At 32.6% G+C, this 23,007-nt stretch overlaps 1 protein-coding gene across 1 annotated transcript in view; it reads left to right on the forward strand.

Annotated features, from left to right (window-relative positions):
- Positions 1 to 23,007, forward strand: part of LOC124369838 (bifunctional purine biosynthesis protein ATIC) — a 58,177-nt gene that overhangs the window by 27,670 nt on the left and 7,500 nt on the right. The window contains exons 6-12 of the mRNA XM_046827966.1: positions 3,842 to 4,017; positions 6,984 to 7,144; positions 8,300 to 8,458; positions 9,704 to 9,922; positions 11,460 to 11,626; positions 17,412 to 17,515; positions 19,610 to 19,770. Of these exons, the coding sequence (XP_046683922.1) occupies positions 3,842 to 4,017; positions 6,984 to 7,144; positions 8,300 to 8,458; positions 9,704 to 9,922; positions 11,460 to 11,626; positions 17,412 to 17,515; positions 19,610 to 19,770 (1,147 nt within the window). The remainder of the gene's footprint in view (positions 1 to 3,841; positions 4,018 to 6,983; positions 7,145 to 8,299; positions 8,459 to 9,703; positions 9,923 to 11,459; positions 11,627 to 17,411; positions 17,516 to 19,609; positions 19,771 to 23,007) is intronic.

Raw genomic sequence — 23,007 nt, forward strand, 5'->3', positions numbered from 1 at the left:
CCTGAGGTTAATTATACAATACACACATACTCATTGCTACGCACTCTGGTTAGTCAAGGGATAAAACCCAGTATTGTTTCTTTGTTTGGAAAACTGAGTGTGTCTTTAAGAAAATGTATATTGCTGTGTTATAATCAAAATTAATTTTGATTTGTTCTTTATATCTAGTTAACCATTTTACACAAAGGAGGACTGTTTTGAGGTAACTTAGCCAGTTTGCATGCCTCTCTGTTTTGTGCTTTTTCCAAGTAGTTCTCTATTTTATAAATCTTACTTAATTGTAAGAAGTGATTTTCAGTTAAAACAGTCACTGGGCCCAGTGTACCTGTTATGTATTCATAAAATAAATAAATAAATTTGTTAATAGTAGGTTATTTGTGTGCTGCACAGTTTTATTATACGAGGCGTGTTCAGAAAGTAAGTACTGTTTCATTCTACTGCCGCCTTAGCACTGCAATCAGTGTTCTGCCATGCGCACTGGTTGTCCTTGTTCACTGTATATCGACTCACGCCATTTTAGTTGTTCTACGTAGTGTTTTCAGTTTCCTCTGAACGTTTAAAATGGTTAAGACAATTAGTGATCCCGCCGATTGTGAGATTCGTTCTGTAATAAGATTTTTTAAAGCAAGGACCGTGAAACTGGCTGAAATTTATTGTCAACTTCGAGATGTTTACAGGAAGACGTGATGAGTGAAGGAATGGTTTGAATGTTCAATGGCGGTTGAACAAATAATATATGCATGGTGAGAATCGGAGCGGTCGGCATTCTCTTGTCACCGATGATTTGGTAAGGGCAGTTGACTAAATAATCTAAGAGAACAGATGCTTCACTATGACAATGCTATCTGACGATTTCCAACAAATTTGAAGCACTCTTTTGTACAAAATTGTTACGGACCACTTAGATTATCGCAAGCTGTGTCCCCGACGGGTTAAAAAAATGCTCACTGACGTGCGCAATACCAAGAGACTCGGAAGTGCTTTGACTTTTCTCACACAGTACAGTGATGATGGTGAGGATTAAAAAAAAAAAAAAAATTGTGACAGGTGATGAAACTTGAGTCCATCATGTCACACCAGAATCCAAACAGCAGTGAATGGAGTGGCGACTCACGCAATCCCTGAAGAAACAAAAATTTTAGACGACAATGTTTGCACAAAACGTTATGTGCACTGTCTTTTTAGATTGGAAAGGTGTTTTGCTGATTGATTTTTTCCCAAGAGGTGAAACCGTTAACACGGCAAGGTATTGTGAAACCTTTAGAAAACTAAGGTGGGCAATTCAAAACAAACAGAGAGGAATACTCAGTAAAGGGATTGTGTTGCTCCATGACAATGCTCGGCCCCATTCCGCTAGTGAAACTCAAACATTGGTTTGACAATTTAGTTGGGAGCAGTTTGATCACCTGCCCTACAGCCCGGACTTGGCACCGTCTGACTACCATTTGTTCCTGCACATGAAGCGTGAGATAGGCGGCTAACGTTTTGAAACTGACAAAGTGAAAACTTCTGTGATGTGATGGCTACACTTGTTGGCGGGAACCTTCTACGAAGATGGTATAGACAAATTGATGATCACCGCTACAAGTGCTTGAACATCGGTGGAAACTATGTCAAAAAATAGTTTAAGGTGTGGGCTTTCATGTAGAAATAAAATTGCGTTGAAAAAAAATTGTTTTACTTGTTTTTTTTTTTTTACGATACTTTCTGAACACGCCCTGTGAGAATGTTTTGTAATTAAATAACAATATTTATCTAGTTTTATCTTTGAAATGAATGAAAATAATCTTTATTCATGATTTGTATGCACATACAAAGAATGATGTCAGTATTATACAGGGTGGCGCATATGTCAGTTTCCCCATGAATTGGGGTATTTTGTTTTGATAGATTGGTAACAATTTTAAGTTGGCAGCAACGCGGAGTAAATTCATTGTTGTCTGTTCCAGTGGCTTATGTAAAGTGACGCTCTTTGCACATGTTATTTGTTTGTGTGTTTTAAAAATGTTTACAACCCAACAATGAGTTTACATCCTTCAGTTGTGATGGGAGCATTAATAAAAATACTGCTATAATATAATTGAAGAATTTAGTGGTAAATATCCAAGTGTTGTGATACCCACTCAACAGTATATACGGAAGTTAAATAAGAAATTTGAAAACACAGGTAGCGTTTTAAATGCCCTGAAGTGTGGTCATCCACGGTCAATTTGCAACGAAGAAAACCTGCAGACAATCGCTCAAGCTTTTGTAGCCAGTCCCGGTAAATCAATTCGTAAGGTATCTGCTGAACTAGAAACATCAAGAAGAAGCGTTCAAAAGAAGCGATTGAAATTCTGTGAGTCAGTAATTATCCGGGCAAAGGCTGATCAAAATTTTTTGTAATCAATTTTGTAGTGTGAGGCATGTTTCAAACTAAATGGACGCGTTAATCGGCATAACTGCATGTACTGGTCGGATGTAAATCCTCATAACATAATCCAAGCAGAACTCAATGTGCCTGGTGTTATGGTATGGGGAGGTATTTCGAGTACTGCACTGATTGGTCCTTATTTTCGTCAAGGAAATGTTAACTCAGAAAGTTACTAACAGTTGCTGCAAGAAGTAGTAGTTCCCAAGCTCAGAAACAGTCCTGTTTTCAATATTCATTCGCTCATCTGGCAACAAGATTGTGTCCTGGCACATTTCGGTATCCAAGTTCGAGATTTTTTAAATAACACATTTAATTAACGGATTGGTCGCTGTGGTACAATCGATTGGCCTGCGCGCTCGCCAGACCTGACCCCATGTGATTTTTTAATGTGGGGTATTATAAAGGAGACTGGGGTATTATAAAACCACAAAGTCTTGACGAACTTGGAAACCTAATTAGAAATGCATTTGAATTTGTTAATAATGATAAACCTTTATTGCTAAAAATTTGTGATTCTGTTCTCAGTCGTTGTATGAAGTGTATACAAAATCAAGGTGGACATTTCGAACAACTGCTGTAACATTGTATGGTAATATGTAAGTAATGTTATATAATGAATTTGTTTTCTTGCCTAAAAGTGTTGTATTCAATTAACCTATAACGCCTTTAAATTTCTCTTCTAGGAAAACTGACATTGTGCCACCCTGTATTTATATAACTTAATTAAATCAATAGTTGTATCGTGTATATTATTTTAGTGTAATAGTGAACAGTTCATAACAATATACAAAAGTTAGAATTGACAAAACCATACAAATACACATAACACATGTATACAAGTAATTTTGTGTATGTAATTTTAAAACTTATTAGTAAAAAAATGTATTTGTCGAATTGAGAGGTTTTGACATAATATACTTTCTAAATTTTGTATCTTATTTGTTACTCTACAACCACTTAAATTTAAATTTTACCACTCAAATTAATAGGTAGCCTATTAAACACTTAATACCCATACACATTGTCTTTGTTCAAATAGTGTTAACCTATGGGCATGTATGCCCAAGTTACCTCTGTGTGTGGTTGAGTATTGATGGCAATCACCTAACAGTGAGTCAGAGGTCAAATTTTTAAATGTTTACAATTTGGTATTTTATAACCTGTAAGAAGATTTGTTTAATATACAATAGGAATTCACACATTTTGTGAATTTAATTAAGATTGTGTAGTACCAAATGTGTTAATTTAATTAGATATTATTATTGTGAAATCAACCCAAATAGTTAAGTGGCTAAATAATTGGTCAAATCTACAAATTCGAAAATATATTTACTCTATCCTGTCTTTTTGTAAAGTTAACGAATTGCCTATCAGAAATAGTTCACTGATTACTGATAAAAACTAAGAAATATCTTACTTTGATTTTAGAAACAAGTTGGCGCTTAAGGCGTTTACCCACACCTCTGATTATGATCTGGCTATCACAGACTATTTTCGTAAGGAGTACAGTGCTGGGGAATCTCAGCTCAGCCTGCGTTACGGCATGAACCCTCATCAGAAACCGGCCCAGTTATTCACGACTCTGGACAAGCTACCTCTCAAAGGTAAGTAGGCTGTACAATTATGTAGGTAGGAGAGTTATGCAAGTTTGGTTCAAATGATGACATTGATTTTGAAAAAATGAACTTTAGATTGAAGAATAATGCTGGTATATTGCAGAATTTTTTTGTATTCTTGAAATTCATTTTTTTTATTTTATATACATATAATTGTATAATGAATGTAGAAAAACTTGGTGCAAGTTAGGAAATTTCATTCTTCAATGCTAGTGACAATGGAATATTAGTTACATGAGTACACAGAGAATTGATTTTGACAGAAAAATTACTGACATGTTTGCCTCAAACTATCCACACATTTAAACACTGAACAATTTTAGAATGAAAATCTCTTTTCGTTTTCCAAAGAAGTGCCAAATGCTAAAGTATTTTTAATGCCAGAAGGTCAAAAGTACTGTGAAATAATAATAAAACAGTTTATGTGTTGTATGAATTTTTACAAATCATTAACAATGTATTAATTTACAACTGAGAGCCAAGTCATTGATGTAACTCTAAATATTAACCCTTTGGATGCCAACGTACCGGTATTACGGCCGTCGGCTACTCAATTGAAAATCGCCAACGGCCGTAATATAGGTACGTCACGTTTTTCACCTGTAATTTTCTTATAGTTCATCTTATTGCCGCGAAATTTTGACTAATCGATAGTCGAATAGTTGCTTTGCAACCACAAAGTAGTTAATTCGTTTATGGACTGTTTGTTTGGTCGTATTTGAGCTTCGCAGCTGTTGAATTGTTTGGTCGAGATTGAGGTTACGTTCGTGTTGCTATGCGTTGTTTACGTTTGTAATTCTCTCATTACTTTTGTTGTTAGGGCATTTTTACTATGCCCCTTTTATTAGATTCATTGGTACTTTGGGATTATACAGACCACACCCAGACATGAATCGTTATTTGACATTTAGCTTCAACTGATTAATAGATTAGCGTAGAACAATATTTCGTCGATATAAAACAGGAATTGTCTTATCGCAAACCCCCTCCCCATCCTCAGACAGTTGACATTTAGCTTCTACTGATTACTAGATTAGCGTAGAACAATATTTCGTCAGTATAAAACAGGAATTGTCTTATCGCAAACCCCTCCCCATCCTCAGACAGAGGTCAAAGTCGAGCGGTGTAGTAGATAACGTGATTGCAGAGTCTCGCCGCCCGTTCGCTTTGTTGTATTTTCGTATTTTACCCCTACATTTCTCCAAACACAAAAATTCAACAAAAACAAACATTACCCAAACAAGAACTAAACTCTTTATTGAAAAAAAAACACACAAAACTTGTCATTATTCTTGATCAAACTCCGCCACCCAAAATGCGAGTGCCTCCGGCCGAAGGTGCTTCCGAAGCTCGCGCTGATGTCAACGAAAGAAAAACATCCCTCGAGATAGTATCTATCAGTAAATATAATTCTAGAGGGGCTGATCAGAAATATAAATTGAATTGTAATGGAAAGGCAATTATGTACCGTGCAAAAAAACTTAAATAATCATGTGATGCCTCGCGGCCTGCCGTAATCGGGATTCTCGAGAAAGATAAGATAACAGCGACCACAATACCGATCACAATACCTGGAAATGCTTGTTGATTGATGGAATGTTAGTTCTGTTACTCAAATACATCGTTTTATAATGTTCTAAGTTCATTGAAAAAAGTTTAAGCGAATCTGACCTCATTAACAATTGATAATCTTTGTAAGTTTGTAATTTTGTAATTAAAAAGTTGTTTTTTCGTTCTACAATGTTTGTTTATAATATATCTATAAATTTATATTTTTGTGTTTTTCATAGTGGTGTGGTTGGTATAATCCCAAAGTACCGATTTGTATAGTGTCAAATATTGATTTGTGAATATAGTGTAACATTACATACAACGTCCATGCAAATTACAAAAACTGTGCCCGTGTCACATTTAGTGAAAAAATTCATAACTGGACTTCTATATAAGGTAGACTTTTGAAATTTTGTAATTAGGTTAAGGGTTAGATATAGTTTACTAGGATATAACAGGAAATCAGCATACATTTTCTTTTAAACCACTTATTTGTGCTAAAAAAAAATGTTTTTTGGAAATTTTAATTTTTTTTTTCTTAATTTTTAACTTTTTTATAAGTTTAAATTACATTTATGCAACTAAAATTTACCAACAGAACAAGGGCATTTCATAAGCAAAATAATGGTAAAAAATCATCAATATCTGTTAAAAAATAAAAAAGTTATGATACATTAAGTGAAAGCTTGCAAAACTGCTGTAAATGCTCTTGGCGTTTCTGGGTAGTACTTTTGGAAAATGGGCTGGCATCCAAAGGGTTAACTAAATAATTGTAGAAAGATGCATAACTCGGTTTTAGTTTTATAACAAAAAACCTTAGTGCCAAAAACTATCAGTATTGAAATTATGACTTTAAAAAGTAATCAAGCATATATATGCAAGTAGAGTTCTGAATTAAGTTTGTGGTTCTCTTCCTTGATTTATTTTCTGTACTCAACAAATTAAAATTTGTAGTCACTATAGCTCAAAAACAAAATCTGAACAAAACTTTTCATGTAAACAAATCTGAAACAAAAATTAAAGTGCGTTAAATAAATGTATCAAGTGCAGTAACAAATAAAGCTAACTCGCACACGCTGTACTGCAAACTTCAATTTGCCAACACACATAATGGCACTGTACTTTGAAAAACCATCTTACATGGGAGCTAAGCTATTCAACATCCGACCTGAAAAAATCAAACTACAGGAAGAGAACAACGCTTTCTAGAGGGAGCTAAGTAGTGCTTGGTGAAGCACCTGTTTTATACTATTGATGAATTCCCAAACTGGACAACTCAATGGGATTTGAAGGCTTGATCATCTTACTGAATATGACCTGTACTTTCCTTAACATTTTGACACCATTGTAATTCTCAAAGAATGTACAAATAAATATATATTGTCTATTGTCTAATGTTTCAGTGCTAAACGGATCTCCTGGTTACATAAACCTGTGTGATGCCCTCAATGGCTGGCAACTCGTGAAGGAGCTGAAGAAAGCACTGGGACTTCCGGCAGCCACCTCATTCAAACATGTCAGTCCAGCTGGAGCAGCCATTGCGAAACCTCTTGATCCCAACGAGGTCAGTGAATACAACAAATAAGTGTTTTTCAAATGCAGGTTATTTGTTTAAAATAATTATGTCTAACTCAATTATTCTTCCGGGCAGAGAGTTCAATCAGTACAAATATTGATAATAATAAATATGTCTTAAATTTCATGGATTTCTTTTACACATGCTATGGTGTTTTAATTTTATTACTGTCAAAACAACATTCAAAGATACAAATCGTATTGTAGAACTAATTGGGTGTATGTCTTAAACAGATCATAAGTAATAATAATACTGATAACTAGTGAAGTGCAAAAAAAAATACTCAAATTGTTTGTGCCAACATATATGCAAATAACTGACAAATTGCAGTTTACAGAACTTAGAAACCTCTCTAATGTCACTAATACCAGCTACTGGACAACATTCCAGGCACACCCCTTACAAGCACTACTTCTACTGAAGTGATGCACAAGAGAGTGACTTATAATTAGTAATTTCTTAAAGCCTGTTATTAGAATGTTCAGGAACATCAGGAATGGCACTACATTTTAATACTATTCTAAAGGTGTTGTTTGGTGTACAATCGTTAGGGACATTACAGCTTGTTTTATGTTGATGTCTGTATCTCTGGATGGCTGTACTAGAATTACTTAAGGTATATTAAAAAAGTGATTAGAAGTTTCATGTTCTTCGTACCATGGAATCCACCACTCTTGTACCTTTTTGAAACCTGATCTTAAGCTAAAACCGTACCAACAACAATTAGGGTATTAGAAATATAAATTGTTACATTTCACCCAAACTTAAATCTGATATAGGATGTTTAAACTGCATTAGGCCTGTTCATCCAAAACAAACATTTTGTCAAACTTGTACACTGTATCAATTAAGGATAATAGTAAATAATGTTAACAGTTAAAGAACTATTATAAAAGTTTTTGTACTAAACTCACAGATTCATTATCTGACAACAATAATGTGATGGTCGTATACACAGTAGTCTTAAATTTATATTAAATTCCTACAAATATTTAAATCTAATAGTTTCCCGTTTTAAGATTCTCTAGGTTGGTGTCTACAAATAGTAGCTTTGTGATTCTTGAGGCTGGCCGACAATCCGAGACGTCACTAGAGATTGTATACCGTAGAAAAAAATTTGACTTTAAAAATTGATGTCTGTAGGCCAAGGTGTGCATGGTGGATGATCTCAAAGAGACCTTGACTCCTCAGGCCGTGGCCTATGCTCGTGCACGTGGCGCCGATAGGATGTCATCATTTGGTGACTTCATCGCTTTGTCAGACACGTGCGACTTGATGACAGCTCGCATTATCTCTAGAGAGGTAAGAATATTTGTTTTTATTTTGCAGTTTTTAATTTACCACACAAGGCCAGAAACATTTTATGCATCAATAAAAGCTTAGACTGTACTCTTTTATGTGGTATATAGTTTGTTAGTTTTCACAGTGATTGAAAACATAAATAGTTGAAGTGTACCCATTTACTGCACCATCCCAATTCATATTTTGATCATAGATTCTATCAATTGCTTCTTTTAGGTTTAACTATGGAAATAAATTGACAAAAATATAAATTATATAAACATTTTCATCTATCACATAAAATATGAAATATTTGTACAGGTACTTGTTTTAACCCTTTGTGCTCAAAAGACCAGCAGCACTGGCCACACCAAGGTTGCAGACAGCTTGCGTTAGTTTTGCTGTAGTTTGTCCTCGCAACTCGTATGGCCAGTACAGTGGCCGCGCTACTTTCATTGATAGTTCTGTAGCCATTTTTGTTGTTTGCCTCCCTAGATCAGAATTATTTTTCAATATCCTTCGCATTGTTTGCATAGTAATTCAAAATGTATTTTTAATGAATCTTTCTAATACAAAGATAAACATACATTTGGGAAATTTAACTCTTATACATATATAAAAGATATGTAAACAAAATAAAGTAGGTATTTACAGTTATGTTATACACAGACACAAACTATTTTACATTTTTCTTAGTCTTTACATTTTTTTTACGGAATAAAACTTTTTAAAATACACACCTACGTGTAGTCAAGAATAGTTAGCAAACGTCTTTTAGTAAAATTTTCTAGATTTCTATCACTTCAGTGTATAGGCCCTACTATGCGCCATTCATCTTATTTGTACAGTCAATGTTTAGAAAAGAATTATAGGCTAATTTAAAATTTACTGCTTTAACTAAAAATTACAATTACTTTTAAAAAAAAGCTGCTCGATAGGTTTCAGCACTCACCGTTCATTATAAAATAAAGAGAATATCAGAAAATAACTGCTATGTTTAGTAGCCGGTGGTGCTGGCCTGACCAGCTTTGGACGTATTGTATCTTGGCCAGTACAGCTGGATACAAGCTGAGGCAACAATAAGGCAAAAATTAATCCGCGCTTCCGACAAAATGGCGGCCAGTAGTGCTGGCAATACAAGCTCCAAGGACAAATTGTAAAAAATGCCTTGAGTGCATAGGGTTGAGATTGTTGAATTAATGTACGTAATGTAGGTAAAGGCCTTTTTTTACTGAATATTTATAATTTTTTATCTTTTTCATCTAGGTATCAGATGGCATCATAGCTCCCTCTTACTCTGAAGAGGCACTTGATATTTTAAAAAAGAAAAAGAATGGATCTTACTGCATACTGCAGATGGACACCAGCTACGAACCCAACCCTGTGGAACGCAAGATACTCTATGGACTAACACTGGAACAGCATAGAAATGATGCTGTTATCACAAAAAATACTTTTTCAAACGTTGTTACTTCTATTACTGAGGTAGGCTTTTAGTGTGTTTTTGAATATTCTATTTAAGTTTTCTTATTTTAATGTGCAACATGATACTTTGTAGTACTCCTTTTATAACATTTTTTCTTCACATAAGAAGTTGCTTCATTGCAGTATTCTTATGACAAATGCAGGGTGTTTATGAACTCTCATGAGGGGATTTGTTCTTCAGGTCAATGCAAACAAAAATGTTATATAAACATAGGTCAGGAATGCTTAGTTTACCATATGTCCCTATGTGTTTTTAGGTTTTATATTTTTCAGAAACTATGAAAGACAAAAAATTGAAACAGTTATTGTTTTTGCAGTCTTAAATCAAGAGAAAGATTAATATCAGATTATCGCAACGTGTTTCAAGATGATGGACTGTTAATATTTTTAAAGCTTAATAATATACAAACTAAAGATTCTGATAACTTTTAAAGAATAATAAAAGTTCCTTAAATTAACTGCAAATATTTAGACACCTATAACATAAACATTACTCAGGAAATAATGTCAATGTAAGCTTTTGACTGATATAATACATTGCAAAACGTTCATTGTTTACAGCTTTATAAACCAAGCATTACAACAGTTATAAGCTAATATTTACATTGTTTCCAAACTGATATTTATGTACTAGGTGTCAAAAAGTTTGTAATTAAATTTACCAACTGTTATTATTGTATAATTTGTGAGTCTAAGCAGTGACAACTGTCACAGAATAACTATAACTATTATTATTATTCTCAATTTCTTCCTTTGTATTTTTAGTTTTTGTAAGTATATTGAACAATTTGTTTTTAAAACAAAAGTACAACTATTTTGCTCCTTTCTGTAATGTGTACATAATTATTTTCCTTTAAATATACTAAAGCTTCTTTGATGACTACATTTACATTGTTGTTGTTGAATATGGTCCATTATGTTCATCTTTAGGTTCTTCAATGTATGAAGCCAGTTTTTTCTTTTTATTGTTTTTTTTTAGTTAATCTCACAAGAAGAAACCATGGGTCTGCAAATCAGGTGATGGGGCCTTAATATTCGTCAATGCAATTCGCTAATCTTGGACAAATAACAAATTTACCAATACATTACTTATTTACAGACTGCATTTGAATAATATACATCACAGTGATGTGTAGGTTTTTAGCTGATACTTGAGTAGCTGTTTTGTGGTTAATTATCGACAAAACAGTTAATTATAGGGTGTTTATTTTAATGGACACAGCTTTTTGATTTCTGTACAATATGTTGCATGGGAGTTAGATAACATGTATTAGATTGATTGGTTAATTATTAAGTTTTTAAACTGTATGTAATTAATTAATGAGTTTATTAGTAGCATTATTAGTATTATTATTATCAGTAGCATTGAATAGTGGTAAATTGTGAAATGGCAGTTATAAGGATGAAATATGAAATTGGTTTGTGTTAAATAGTTAGTAGTAGCCTACAGTGTGACTTTTTTACAACTGAAGGTCTCGCTTGTTATTTCATTTGTGACTTCAGGAAATTCAATAAATTGATGTGAGAGTGATTGTAGATTACGGAGGATTCTTTGAGCGATCTGGTTGTGGCTACAATCGCACTCAAGTATACCCAGAGCAATTCTGTCTGCTACGCCAAATCTGGTCAAGTAATTGGGATCGGAGCTGGACAGCAGTCTCGTATTCACTGCACTCGTCTGGCTGGTGACAAAGCTGACAACTGGTCAGTCATAATTATTTATTTATTTGATCATGTTAGTTTACATTAAATGTGTTTCAAAAAGATTAGATCAATCATTTTAACTGTTACTTAATGAAAAAAACTAACCTTTTTAGCGTATTTACATACATGGTGGGGTAGCATAACTTCCTTTTCTCAAAACTTAATAAAATGCATTGTATGAGTCAGAAAAAGTTTATTTGATTTTACAATGTAGGTACATACATAAAGTTTTGTTTTACGTGGTTTTGAAGAGTAAATCAGGTAGGTGACATCCCCCATTCTGGATATATTGAGTATACCGATTTCTGGTGTTTGCCATTCCATTTCAAGCGTAGCAGGCGTTATGTTGGCAATTTCTTCCTGGATATTGTTTTTTAAATCTTGAAGAGTCCTTGGACGGTTTACATAAACACGGGATTTAAAAAAACCCCATAGAAAAAAAATCACAAAATGCTCTTGCGGTGTGTGCCGTTGGACCAACTTGCTGGAACCAAATGCTCCCCAAATCTAACTCATCTAGCCATGGAAAAAAAAAAATTCCTGTAACATGTTTACATACCGGCCCGAATTCACTGTCACTGCCACTTCATTTTCCTCAAAAGAACCAGGGACCAATAATTGCAGATGAGGAAATCGCACACCACACTGTCACTTTAGGTGAATGTAAAGGCCTTTAATGCAATTCTCGAGGATTGGTGTCAGCCCAGTAGCGCATGTTTTGTTTATTCACGGACCCACATAAATGAAAATGGGCTTCATCACTAAAAAACACAATCGCTTCCTCAGAAACGACATCCATTCGAAATGAAGGCCTCAATGGCAAACGTTCGCTCCTCACTGTTCCAACGCATGATGGCAACTGAACTGTGACAGGACAAAACTTTATAGCCCCGCCTCTCGAACGAGACAGCTAGCACTCCGCTACGACATCAACAAACTAAATGGCACGCATTTAAAAAAAGGAAGTTATGCTGCCCCACCCTGTACTTATTATTTCACTTTATAATATCCTAATAGTAACGAAGTAAATCACCTGGTTGCATCTTTTTAACACTTTGTACCCTGAGCCCGAGTATAGGTCGGGCCGCGTCGGCAGCGCCTGCTACCGGCGCCCGAGTATAGCTCGGGTCGTGTTATTTAATTGTATTATTTAGCTCAGTCATCTTATTTTTGGATTAAATCATTTTGATTATGTTCATTGGTTGTCTATGTTCGTATTTGTTGGTTTTGAGATCCCTAGGTCACGTTTTAGTAATGAAATACGTATATTTATCGTCGTACTTTAAGCGAGTCTAGACAGCTGATCGTAGGCGCCGCGGCTGATCGTCGGTACTGTCAGTTTGCTTTGTAGTGTTTCACGTTGTGTGTTGTTGTGAGTCTTAGTGACGTCTTACTAAGTTTTCTACAAATCTTGCCGACAAATACTGAAGGAAACGTTATTATAATGTATTATAAATGTGAATTTAACTGTTTGTAAATAATCAGAACTTTAGTTTCTTACTGAATGAAGTAAAGGCAAATGATGCAAGCAATGTGAGGTTATCCGTGTGTTTTGTTTTGTATTTATACTCGCTTTGTTCTTTCTTCTCGACTTTCCATTGATTTTATTTTATATTATTTACTTATTATTTTCGAGTTTAAATAATATGGGTGATGAAATCAAAAGTGATGCAATTCGCGATCTTTTGTTTGAGTGCGAGTCGGAAAGTGACGATGATTTTGATACACACCCGGGACCAAATATTGATTTTATGAACGATCTAAATGAAAATTTGCGAGATCCTGTATTTGATTCAGACCATTGTGCTTTTAAAATTACCACTCTAAGGCGAATTACCTGAACTAACAAGCTATGTAGCAATCACTTTTTTTGTATTTTTTACATAACATTCAATATTATGTAATAATTTTATTTTGAAAATAAACTTTATATTTGTATACATTAAAAAAAAGTATGTATCTTTATCTTTAAAAAGATATATAGTATGAGTTTATAACATAATTACTGTAATAACACAGAATTTTTTAAAAGCGTCATAAAACCCCCAGGGAGCCACGCCGAAACATGTATTAAGGGCCCAAGGTACAAAGTGTTAATCAAAATGCCAGCATTATAATCACCTTTTGCTGTAAACCAAATGCTGATTTGGCACCTTTAGAGGTTTAATAGGCCTCATTTTGTTAGTTGGGAGAGCACAAATTTCTTCAGCCTGAGTCTCCTTTCACTAAAGATATCTCTGTCCAACAGTTTCAGCTTCAACAGTATCTCAGTAACAGTTCAGAACAATGCTAGTCACTTCACCTTTTCAGCTTGTCTGTTCCAGTCCACCTGTGTTACAACTAGACATGCTCCTCAGTAGAACATTATCAGCCTACTTGATAATGTCCATAATGTTTTCACACAGATTCATATAACAGCAGAGAGGATCACGCTGGTGGCTAATATTGCTCTTACCAACGTGGCTCTGTTGTAAACAAATGGTTTAACAAATAAATGAAACCTTGAATTTAAAATATTTTACTATGAAAACATCAAATTCTTAAATCTTAAAAGTTGTGATTGTTGAATGTAAAGAAGTGTGAGAAGAATATTATTTTTAAACTACTTACATCAAACAAATTTTGATTAAATGATAACTCCTTATGATTTCATAACTGATGCATTGGATATATATATATATATATATATATATATATACAGCAGACCCGACAGACGTTGTCCTGTACACACACGTCTTTAATTAAAAAATTTTAAACTTTGATTAATCCGTAACAATCTGGGCTGTTTTGATAAAAATGTGTATTAACAAGTTATTACAATATCTAACTTCATTACATGTACATTTAATCACACTTCGACCAACCGATAGTGTGTGAGTATAACATGAGTGAAGTGAAATGTAGAGGATGTTTTAAATGAAAACTTATACTTATTTAAACTGAAGGTAAAAAAGTTGAAACAAACTATTTTATAACAGGTATATTTTTTCAATTTACAACTTAATTTATCGTAATGCCATTGAATGTACAATATTTTTTGTTAATCCTTCAGGAGTATATACAAACAAATTAGATGGTTTCCCGACCCTGGAACACACAACATATATAACTAGCCATGAGAAAAGCATGGATTTTCTAAATCTAAGCCACAAACTGTCATTGTTTGACCTTGTGACTTATTAATAGTCATAGCAAATGACAAGTGGATTGGAAATTGCAAACGTTTGAATGGTATAGGCGAATCTGAAGGAATTATTGGGATCCGTGGTAGAAGTACAACTTCACCTTGAAATTTTCCGCTCAAAATAGTGGCTTCAAGAATGTTGGGGGCACTTTGTCTGCTTTAATAACAATGACGTAGTTGTTGTTTTTCAGTCTGTTAGAAAGAGTCTTGAACAATCGTAACAATTGGTTATGGTTTAGAAAAACGTTTCCAAAATGTTCACAATTTCTCTATCCTCCATTTGCTCCATATGATTGTATACACAGCGCGTATGGGTTTGTTGCTCCTCATCGCCCATAAAATAAATTTGTAAGAATTTTGGATCAGCATCAGGCATTGGAAGCAATGAACCAATTTGGTGGTAAACTTGACCTTGAATCTTGAATGTAGATTCAAAATTACGTCCATCTTCAATATGAACAATTTTTTTGCTCCAAATGATGTCATTTTTAAGAAAGAATTGAATTTACAAATTTTTCGAAAAAACAATTTCGATTGAGATGTGGTTCCAGCTAATAGTGTTTTTAAAGGTTCCGGTGGTGGTTTTAACGGTAGCAGTGAAATTTTTCCAGATGTGAAATATAAACCAGCTGATTCATCTTTGTACTTCAAAGCATGACAATGTTGACACTCTTTGTCCATATTACCGATCATAATTAGTACATACGATGAATAGTCTATTTCAGGTTCATATTCAAATGCGAGACGATTAAGTGATGCTCGTGTCAATGCTTGACTATCTTGCATTCGCCGTTGGTTACGCTCTTTGTGTGCATTGGTTGCTCGTTGACGTCCCTCACGTTGTCTTAATGTATTAGCACGGAGACGTTGATTCCGTTGTTCTGAATTTTCATTTGCACGTGTACGTGGAACTTGATCCATTAAAGTTACATTATCCGTCGAGTGTTCTTGATCTGTTCTATTCAATCGACGATCATGGGCCAATTGTGCGCGTCGAGTACGTTGACCAATATTTCTTCCTCTTCCACGAAGACGTAGCATTTTTCTGTAAAAATAAAATTCTGTATAATAGTAAACAATGAATATGAGTAACTTATTGAATATGTAATTTTAATTAAGTAACTACTAGATAAAAATGTATAACAATGTAGACTATCTAAAATACTAAGTAAGTACCTATTCCCTATAGGGCTGAAGTATAATAAGTGGCCACCATCACAATCGAATTATTGATATTTCTGAATAGCCTATCTAAACTACTGAAATGACGATCCAAATTAGATTATAGTTATTTAAAGGCTGAAGTATAATAAGTGGCCACCATCACAATCGAATTATTGATATTTCTGATTAGTCTATCTAAACTACCGAATTACGTTATAGTGATTTAAAATTACAGTATAGTATCGGAACTGGCCAACAGAATTTAATTTATCTAAAATACTAAATAAGTAGTCCCTATAGGGCTGAAGTATAATAAGTGGCCACCATCACAATCGAATTACCTATTGATGTTTCTTATTCGCCTATCTAAACTACAGAATTTAATTTAAGACCAATTCCTACACTATTAACAATAGTTATTCACACGTGATTTGTATGCTACTTAATTTGAACTTATGTGACCAATTTTGACTGCAGATTAAAAATGTAAATTACAACAAATTATTTAAAAAAAAACTTGATTATCTAAACTGTTAACAATATTTATTCACACATAGAAATACAACCTTTTGATTTGTATGCTACTTAGGTTATTTGAGGTTATGCGACCAATATACTCACTTCAATAAATTTGCAAAATGAGTTCAATAACTTCAATAAATAACTATAGTTTTTTATGCACTTCAAACATCTTCAATCTCTATTAATGTATTATTACAATTAGCACTCACACAATAATTACACGATGTTACAAAACAACACACAAATTTGATAGCAGCACAAACTGTCGAGAAAACCTGGAATTAAAATAGAAAAACACTATGGCTGTGTTGTAATATTATAATGTTTACATAGAACAATTGGTGAAACTTCATCTTTGCAATCTGCATTACACTACTGATCAAGCACTTTATAATAACGTAATATTTTCTACAATTTAAATGTAAGCAAATTTTTCTGCCTCTTTGTTGAACTTAAGCTGAATGTGTTAACAGCTGTTAAGTAACAGTTCACTTTGTATTACGTGTCGTAGCGCAGTCTGGCGGATCCAATGTAAAATATTCCAAGATCAACAACAATTTATTTATAAATAAAAAATTAATTATATAAACAATTTAAATTGGACCGAATTGTGAATCTAAACCATTCTTGGACCCACCTGAAGACACACAAAAAGTTTCATTAAAATCGGTCCACCCGTTTAGGAGGAGTTCAGCTCCATACACATGCACACAAGAAATATATATATAAAGATATATATACATATATGTGTATATGTATGTATGTAATTGCATTGTAAAGGCAAAATGATGCATTAGGTAAAATATGGTTATTTGTAATGGCTAAATTTACCCATTATTTGAATGCTTATAAGTAAATGTTTATCATAAAGTCAGTTTAATCTATTTATTTATTTAATCCATTGATGTTTTCCAGGTGGATGAGACACCATCCTCAAGTATTGGGAATGAAGTTCAAGAAAGGTGTAAAACGTGCCGAAATTTCCAATGCCATTGACAACTATGTATCGGGTACCGTTGGTAAGTTGCACTCTGAACAAATAATCAAGGAGTAGTATAGTTAATTTTATTTTATAAATACAGTTCAAACTTAAATCATTCAAGTGTTTTAAATTTGAAATGTTGGATAATTTGATTTTTTCTTGTGGTCCCTTGACGTCTTCATATACATAATGCTAAAATAGGATAATTGTTTCAAAATCTGTTTTTATCATACATAATTTTATGTCCGTCATGTATAATTATAATATAATTTCTGAGCTGGACTTCTAAGGAAAAAGAAGGTAACATAACAATGCATCATCTAAGTCTGTAGATCACTGAATATGGTTGTATTCTTGCTGCACAGGTTGTTGGTATACTGGCTGAGTAGGATATGTCACATGATATTTATGAGAAAGACCCCCTCCACGCCATATCAATTAAAGCGCCTTTTTTATTTGAATGCATTTAGTTATATAGCAGTCTGAATGTCTCTGTGCCGTGCCTAATAGCTATTACGGGCGGGCGGTACCACACATCCCTACCACTCCAACGCTTAACCTCCTTCTCTTTGCAGTGTTTTTGTTTACTCATCACTATCGTGATGCATCTGTCAAAGTGAATGCATAATGATTTTCATATTGTATCAGACTTTATGTTTGGTTTATTGTCTGTTACAGTATATTATCAGAGTGCTTTAAATATGGGGTACAGAAAACATTTAAATATTTCTAAAATTTTTGTCTTTGCTGTATAAATATATCTGCAAGTTAAAATTATTTAGTCAGCCTATTTTAAGAGACTTAGGTAATTCAGATTTGTAGATAATCCGAATTTTAACTGGTCCCTTGGGGTTTGAATTGTTTTACTACAAGTTTTCATTAAATGGTAGCTAGTGAACAATAATCATCATTAATTTGTATTCCTCTTTCTAATAGTCATTTCACTCCCTATTGGTATATAATTTTTGAGTGTCTGACAAAGGATATTTTATAAAATAAATAAAAAGATGGAAATTTTTATTTCCACATATATCAGTTGTTATTTAATAATAATAAATATGTATTATAAAGTTTGTTTTCAATTCTTTTGAAAAATTGCAAAATTGGATAGAACTAAGCCTTGAAAATGTTATAATTTTGAGAATAAAAAAAAATCTAAGACAGCCTTAAGTAGTAAATTTCATGTAGTTATTAAAAACACATACTATTTGTTGTGTTATGTTGAAGCATAATAATGTTACAAATACAAATGTGATATGGAGCATAAAACTGAAAAGTAGGTGTTTAGTGTGTCTGTTGTCAAAAATATCAATACTAAAAAAAATATCAACATATATTTAAAGTTAAGACTCTCAGACTCTCTCTCAATTTTGTTTTCACACCATAAGTTTGGAAACATTTTTTTTCATTATGTAACAGTTTTTTTTATATATTATACCACACTGTAATGGTGTAAGGTAAAGATTTACATGAGTTTAAAGGTGATAAAGTGTTATGTATAGTGATTGTGAATCTAAATAAATAATTAGTGATTTGAAGTGTTGAAGATTATTGTACTTGTTCCACATTATTGTACCTGTATACAGTAAAATGTGTTTAAGTTAGTAATATTTGTTTATTCAATTTAAATTGTGAATGAGTTACTGTAGATAATGATTTTTTTGTGAAAAAATTGTAAGGTGAGTCTTCTATAATTTTTATTTTTTTAAGTATTATTCTTAGACTTACAGTAAGTTTTCTTTTCCTTTGAAAAAAACATTATGAACTATCAGAAAAATATATAAACAATTTATTAAAATAATGTTAATATACAAAACTTTAACTTGTGTTTATTATGCATTTTATTTAATTTATTCTTTAAACAATATTTTTTTATTTAATATTATCTTTTTATTATAGTTATAAAATGTCTTATACACATATTTAAGATTTCATTGTTTTTATCACAATCAAAAAAGTTATTATGGTTAAATAAACTCTTCTATTTCTACCATTTTATTTGCTGCCACTAGGATTACTGTGGACTGATTAAATAAACCTCAATAGATTAGGCTTCTGCATCCTCACCTGGTAACTTTAATTTTTAACATTGGTAAAAAGAAAGTTTGTTTTAAAAATGTAATGTGTGCAGGAAAAGACATGGATGAGGCAACATGGAAGAGTTTCTTTGATGAAGTGCCACCCTTCCTCACTCAAGAGCAGCGGAATGATTGGATGAAGGAATTGCATGGCGTTTCTCTAGCTTCCGATGCATTTTTCCCCTTCAGGGACAACATTGACCGAGCTGCACAGGTATTTTATGATTATTTTGGTATTTTAATAACATTTTGATAAAATGTTAATACATTATTATAAATGGAATTAATATATTTTTTATATAGTGTTGCAAATGCTTTCTAAAGAACAGTTTCTACCAAAAATGAGGGCTTCGCTCAGTTACTTTTTCTATGTTAATCAAATCATAGTAACGCTACTAGGATAGATGGGACCCGCTGATTGAGAACAGAGAGCATTTTTTCAGAGATACTGCCTGTTGAGATTCTTAATTTTGATTTTGTTTTGCAATGATTTGAAAAATTTGTATTAAATTGACCGGTTAGAAGAGAAGGACAAAGTCCCTTTCCATGTTGATTTTTCAAAGAACTAAGAGCATGTGTTATAAAGAAGAAAAATCTTCACTCTCACTTTAAAAGGACACTAAAACTGGGTGATTATAACAAATCCAAAGAAGTTGGTGTCTATTTTTGGAGGCTATCTGGCATGTTATTCCTATTATCTCACCAGGGTTAAAGATAGCCTGACATCAAATCCAATTATTCCTGAGTCACCTAACTAGCCTCAAAAAGACTTCATTTCTCCTGACAGCCTTCATTTTGATGATCGAGTGGTGAATTATCAAGCCATGTGTAATCTTTTTTGCTGATTTTTATTTATAGTCAATAGTCAATAGTCAAACGTCTTTATTCGTGAATCATGTACATTGGTACAGTGAATAGTGTCAAAATAAAATATAAACCTAAAACAAAAAATAATACATGCTACATACAGAAATGTTGTGTAACTACAGCTAACTATGGGAGGTGGAAAACTCATCTAATGAATAAACTGCTAAATTTATTATATATTCTTTGAGCATTTTCTTACATTTTGACCAATCATTCTCTTTTTTAATATTTTCAGGAACACATTTTAAAAATGTGTTACCTGCATATGAGGGCTTTTTCTCGAAAAATTTTAACCTGTGAGGCTGAACTATCTCATTTCTCCTCCTAAAATTATAAGAGTGGGATAATGGTATTGATTTTGCCTCTAGTTCTTGTTTTTTGGCAATAAGAATTGTTTCAAATATATATTGACCAAAAACTGTAAAAATTTTTAATTTTTTAAAATGTTCTCTGGCTGAATCATCACGTTTCAGCTTAAGCATAATTCTAATGGCCCTTTTTTGTTGCTTCAAAATATTATCCATATTTAATTTTTTTGTTGATCCATATAACGCTATACTGAATAAAAGGTGGGAGTGAACATGGGCAAAATATATACTTTTAAGGTTTCCAAATTACAATAAAAGGACATTTTTGATAATGCAAAGATTCCGGAATTAATTTTAATTAAAATTTTCTGTACATGTTCATCCCAATTTAAATTCTCATCAACTGTTAAACCTAAAAAGTTAATTTGATTTTCCTTTTCAATGTTAAATGAGTTATAAGTTATTATTGGTTCTGTTGTGATTTTGTTCCGTGCTGTTTTAAAATTTATAAATTTGGTTTTCTGTGAATTTAACAATAAGTTGTGATTGTGAAAATAGTTTCCAATATTATTCAATTCCACAAATGTTAAGATTTCTGTTTCTTCTGGAGAATTTGATGACATGATCAAATTAGAATCATCAGCATAAAGACATAGTTTTGAATTTTGCCTATAGGTTAAGGTATCTTCTATACCCCTAAGATAACACAAAAAAAGCACAGGCCCTAAGATTGAACCTTGGGGCACCCCAAACTTAATTGGCTGATAAGCTGATGATGATTTGATAATTCTGTTATGATTTGTCAAATGGGTAATTTCCACAGATTGAGATCTATTTGTCAAATAAGAAGAAAACCAATTAAGAGCCCTTTTAGATATTCCAATGCCATGAAGATTTTCTAATAATTTACTATGTTTTACACTGTCGAACGCTTTGGAAAGGTCCATACATATACCAGCTGTATATTTTCCTTTGTCAATGGACTCAATAACAGATTCAATAAAAGAAACAGCGGCGCTCACAACCGATCTTCCATTCCGGAATCCATGCTGATTATCATCTAAAATATTAAATTTTTCCAAAAATTCAGCTAATTGTAAATGGACTGATTTTTCTTATACTTTCGAAATTGAAGGGAGAACAGATACTGGGCGATAGTTTGATATATTTTCAGGGTCATTTTTTTTATGTAAAGGGATTATTTTTGCCTGTTTTAATTTGTTTGGAAAAATGCCTGATACAAATGAAGAATTTATTAGGTGACACAAAAATTTAATGATGCTGGTTTTCACAGCTTTTATTACCGTCACAGGAATTTCATCATGCCCACTGGAGTGTTTATTTTTTAAAGATTGTATGATTTTTTCCACCTCCTTTTCATTAATCGGTTTCAGTTCAAACTTTGGTTTTACAAACACTGCATCAATAAAATCAGTTTCCACATCAATCTCCCCCTTTTGACTATTACTATTTACATTCAAATCTGTAACAATTGTACTAAAATAATCATTAAAAATATTTGAAATTTTTTTAGGGTCTACAACTATTTCTGAATCTTGTTTTAAAATTATATTTTTAAATGGTTTCCCTTCATTTTCCCCAACTTCAGAGTTAATTATACTCCAGACAGTTTTTTTGAATGTTGTCAGAGTTTTCAATTTTTTTTTTGGAAATATTGGTTTTTAGCTTTATTTAATTCTTTTTTGTAAATAGTCTTTTCCTGATCTAAATATGTTTTTAAACTATTACTTCTTTTATTTCGATATTCCTTTGTTAATTGGGTAATATGTTTTTGTTTATCTTTTAAAACTTTAGGAATCCGTGTACATTTTTTATTTCTTTTTGTAACCAATATTTTGGGAAAAGCCTGATCAAAATAGAAAACGAAAATTTTGAAAAAAACGTCATATTTTGTTTCTACTCTAGAGTTGTAGACATCGATTCTTTAGAAAGTAATTGTGAAAAAAGATTAATGTTTTCGGGTGAGAATTTGCGTACTACTTTTTTTATTGGCAAATTTACAGTTTTCACTGCATGTTTACACTTTAAATTTAGTAGCTGACCATCATGATCAGATAAAAAAGTAATTAGGCCTTCTACATCTAAGTTAGATAATTTTATATTTTTAATCAAAAAGTTATCTATTGCTGTCTCTGAGTTTTCTGTAACTCTTGTTGGGAAGTTGACAAGGTACCTCATATTATGACTTTTTAACATCTGTTTCAATAATCTATGTTTGCTATCTAACACTAAAACATCAATATTCAGATCACCTG

The sequence above is a fragment of the Homalodisca vitripennis genome, chromosome X (assembly GCF_021130785.1).
Source record: "Homalodisca vitripennis isolate AUS2020 chromosome X, UT_GWSS_2.1, whole genome shotgun sequence".
Taxonomy (NCBI): Eukaryota; Metazoa; Arthropoda; class Insecta; order Hemiptera; family Cicadellidae; genus Homalodisca; species Homalodisca vitripennis.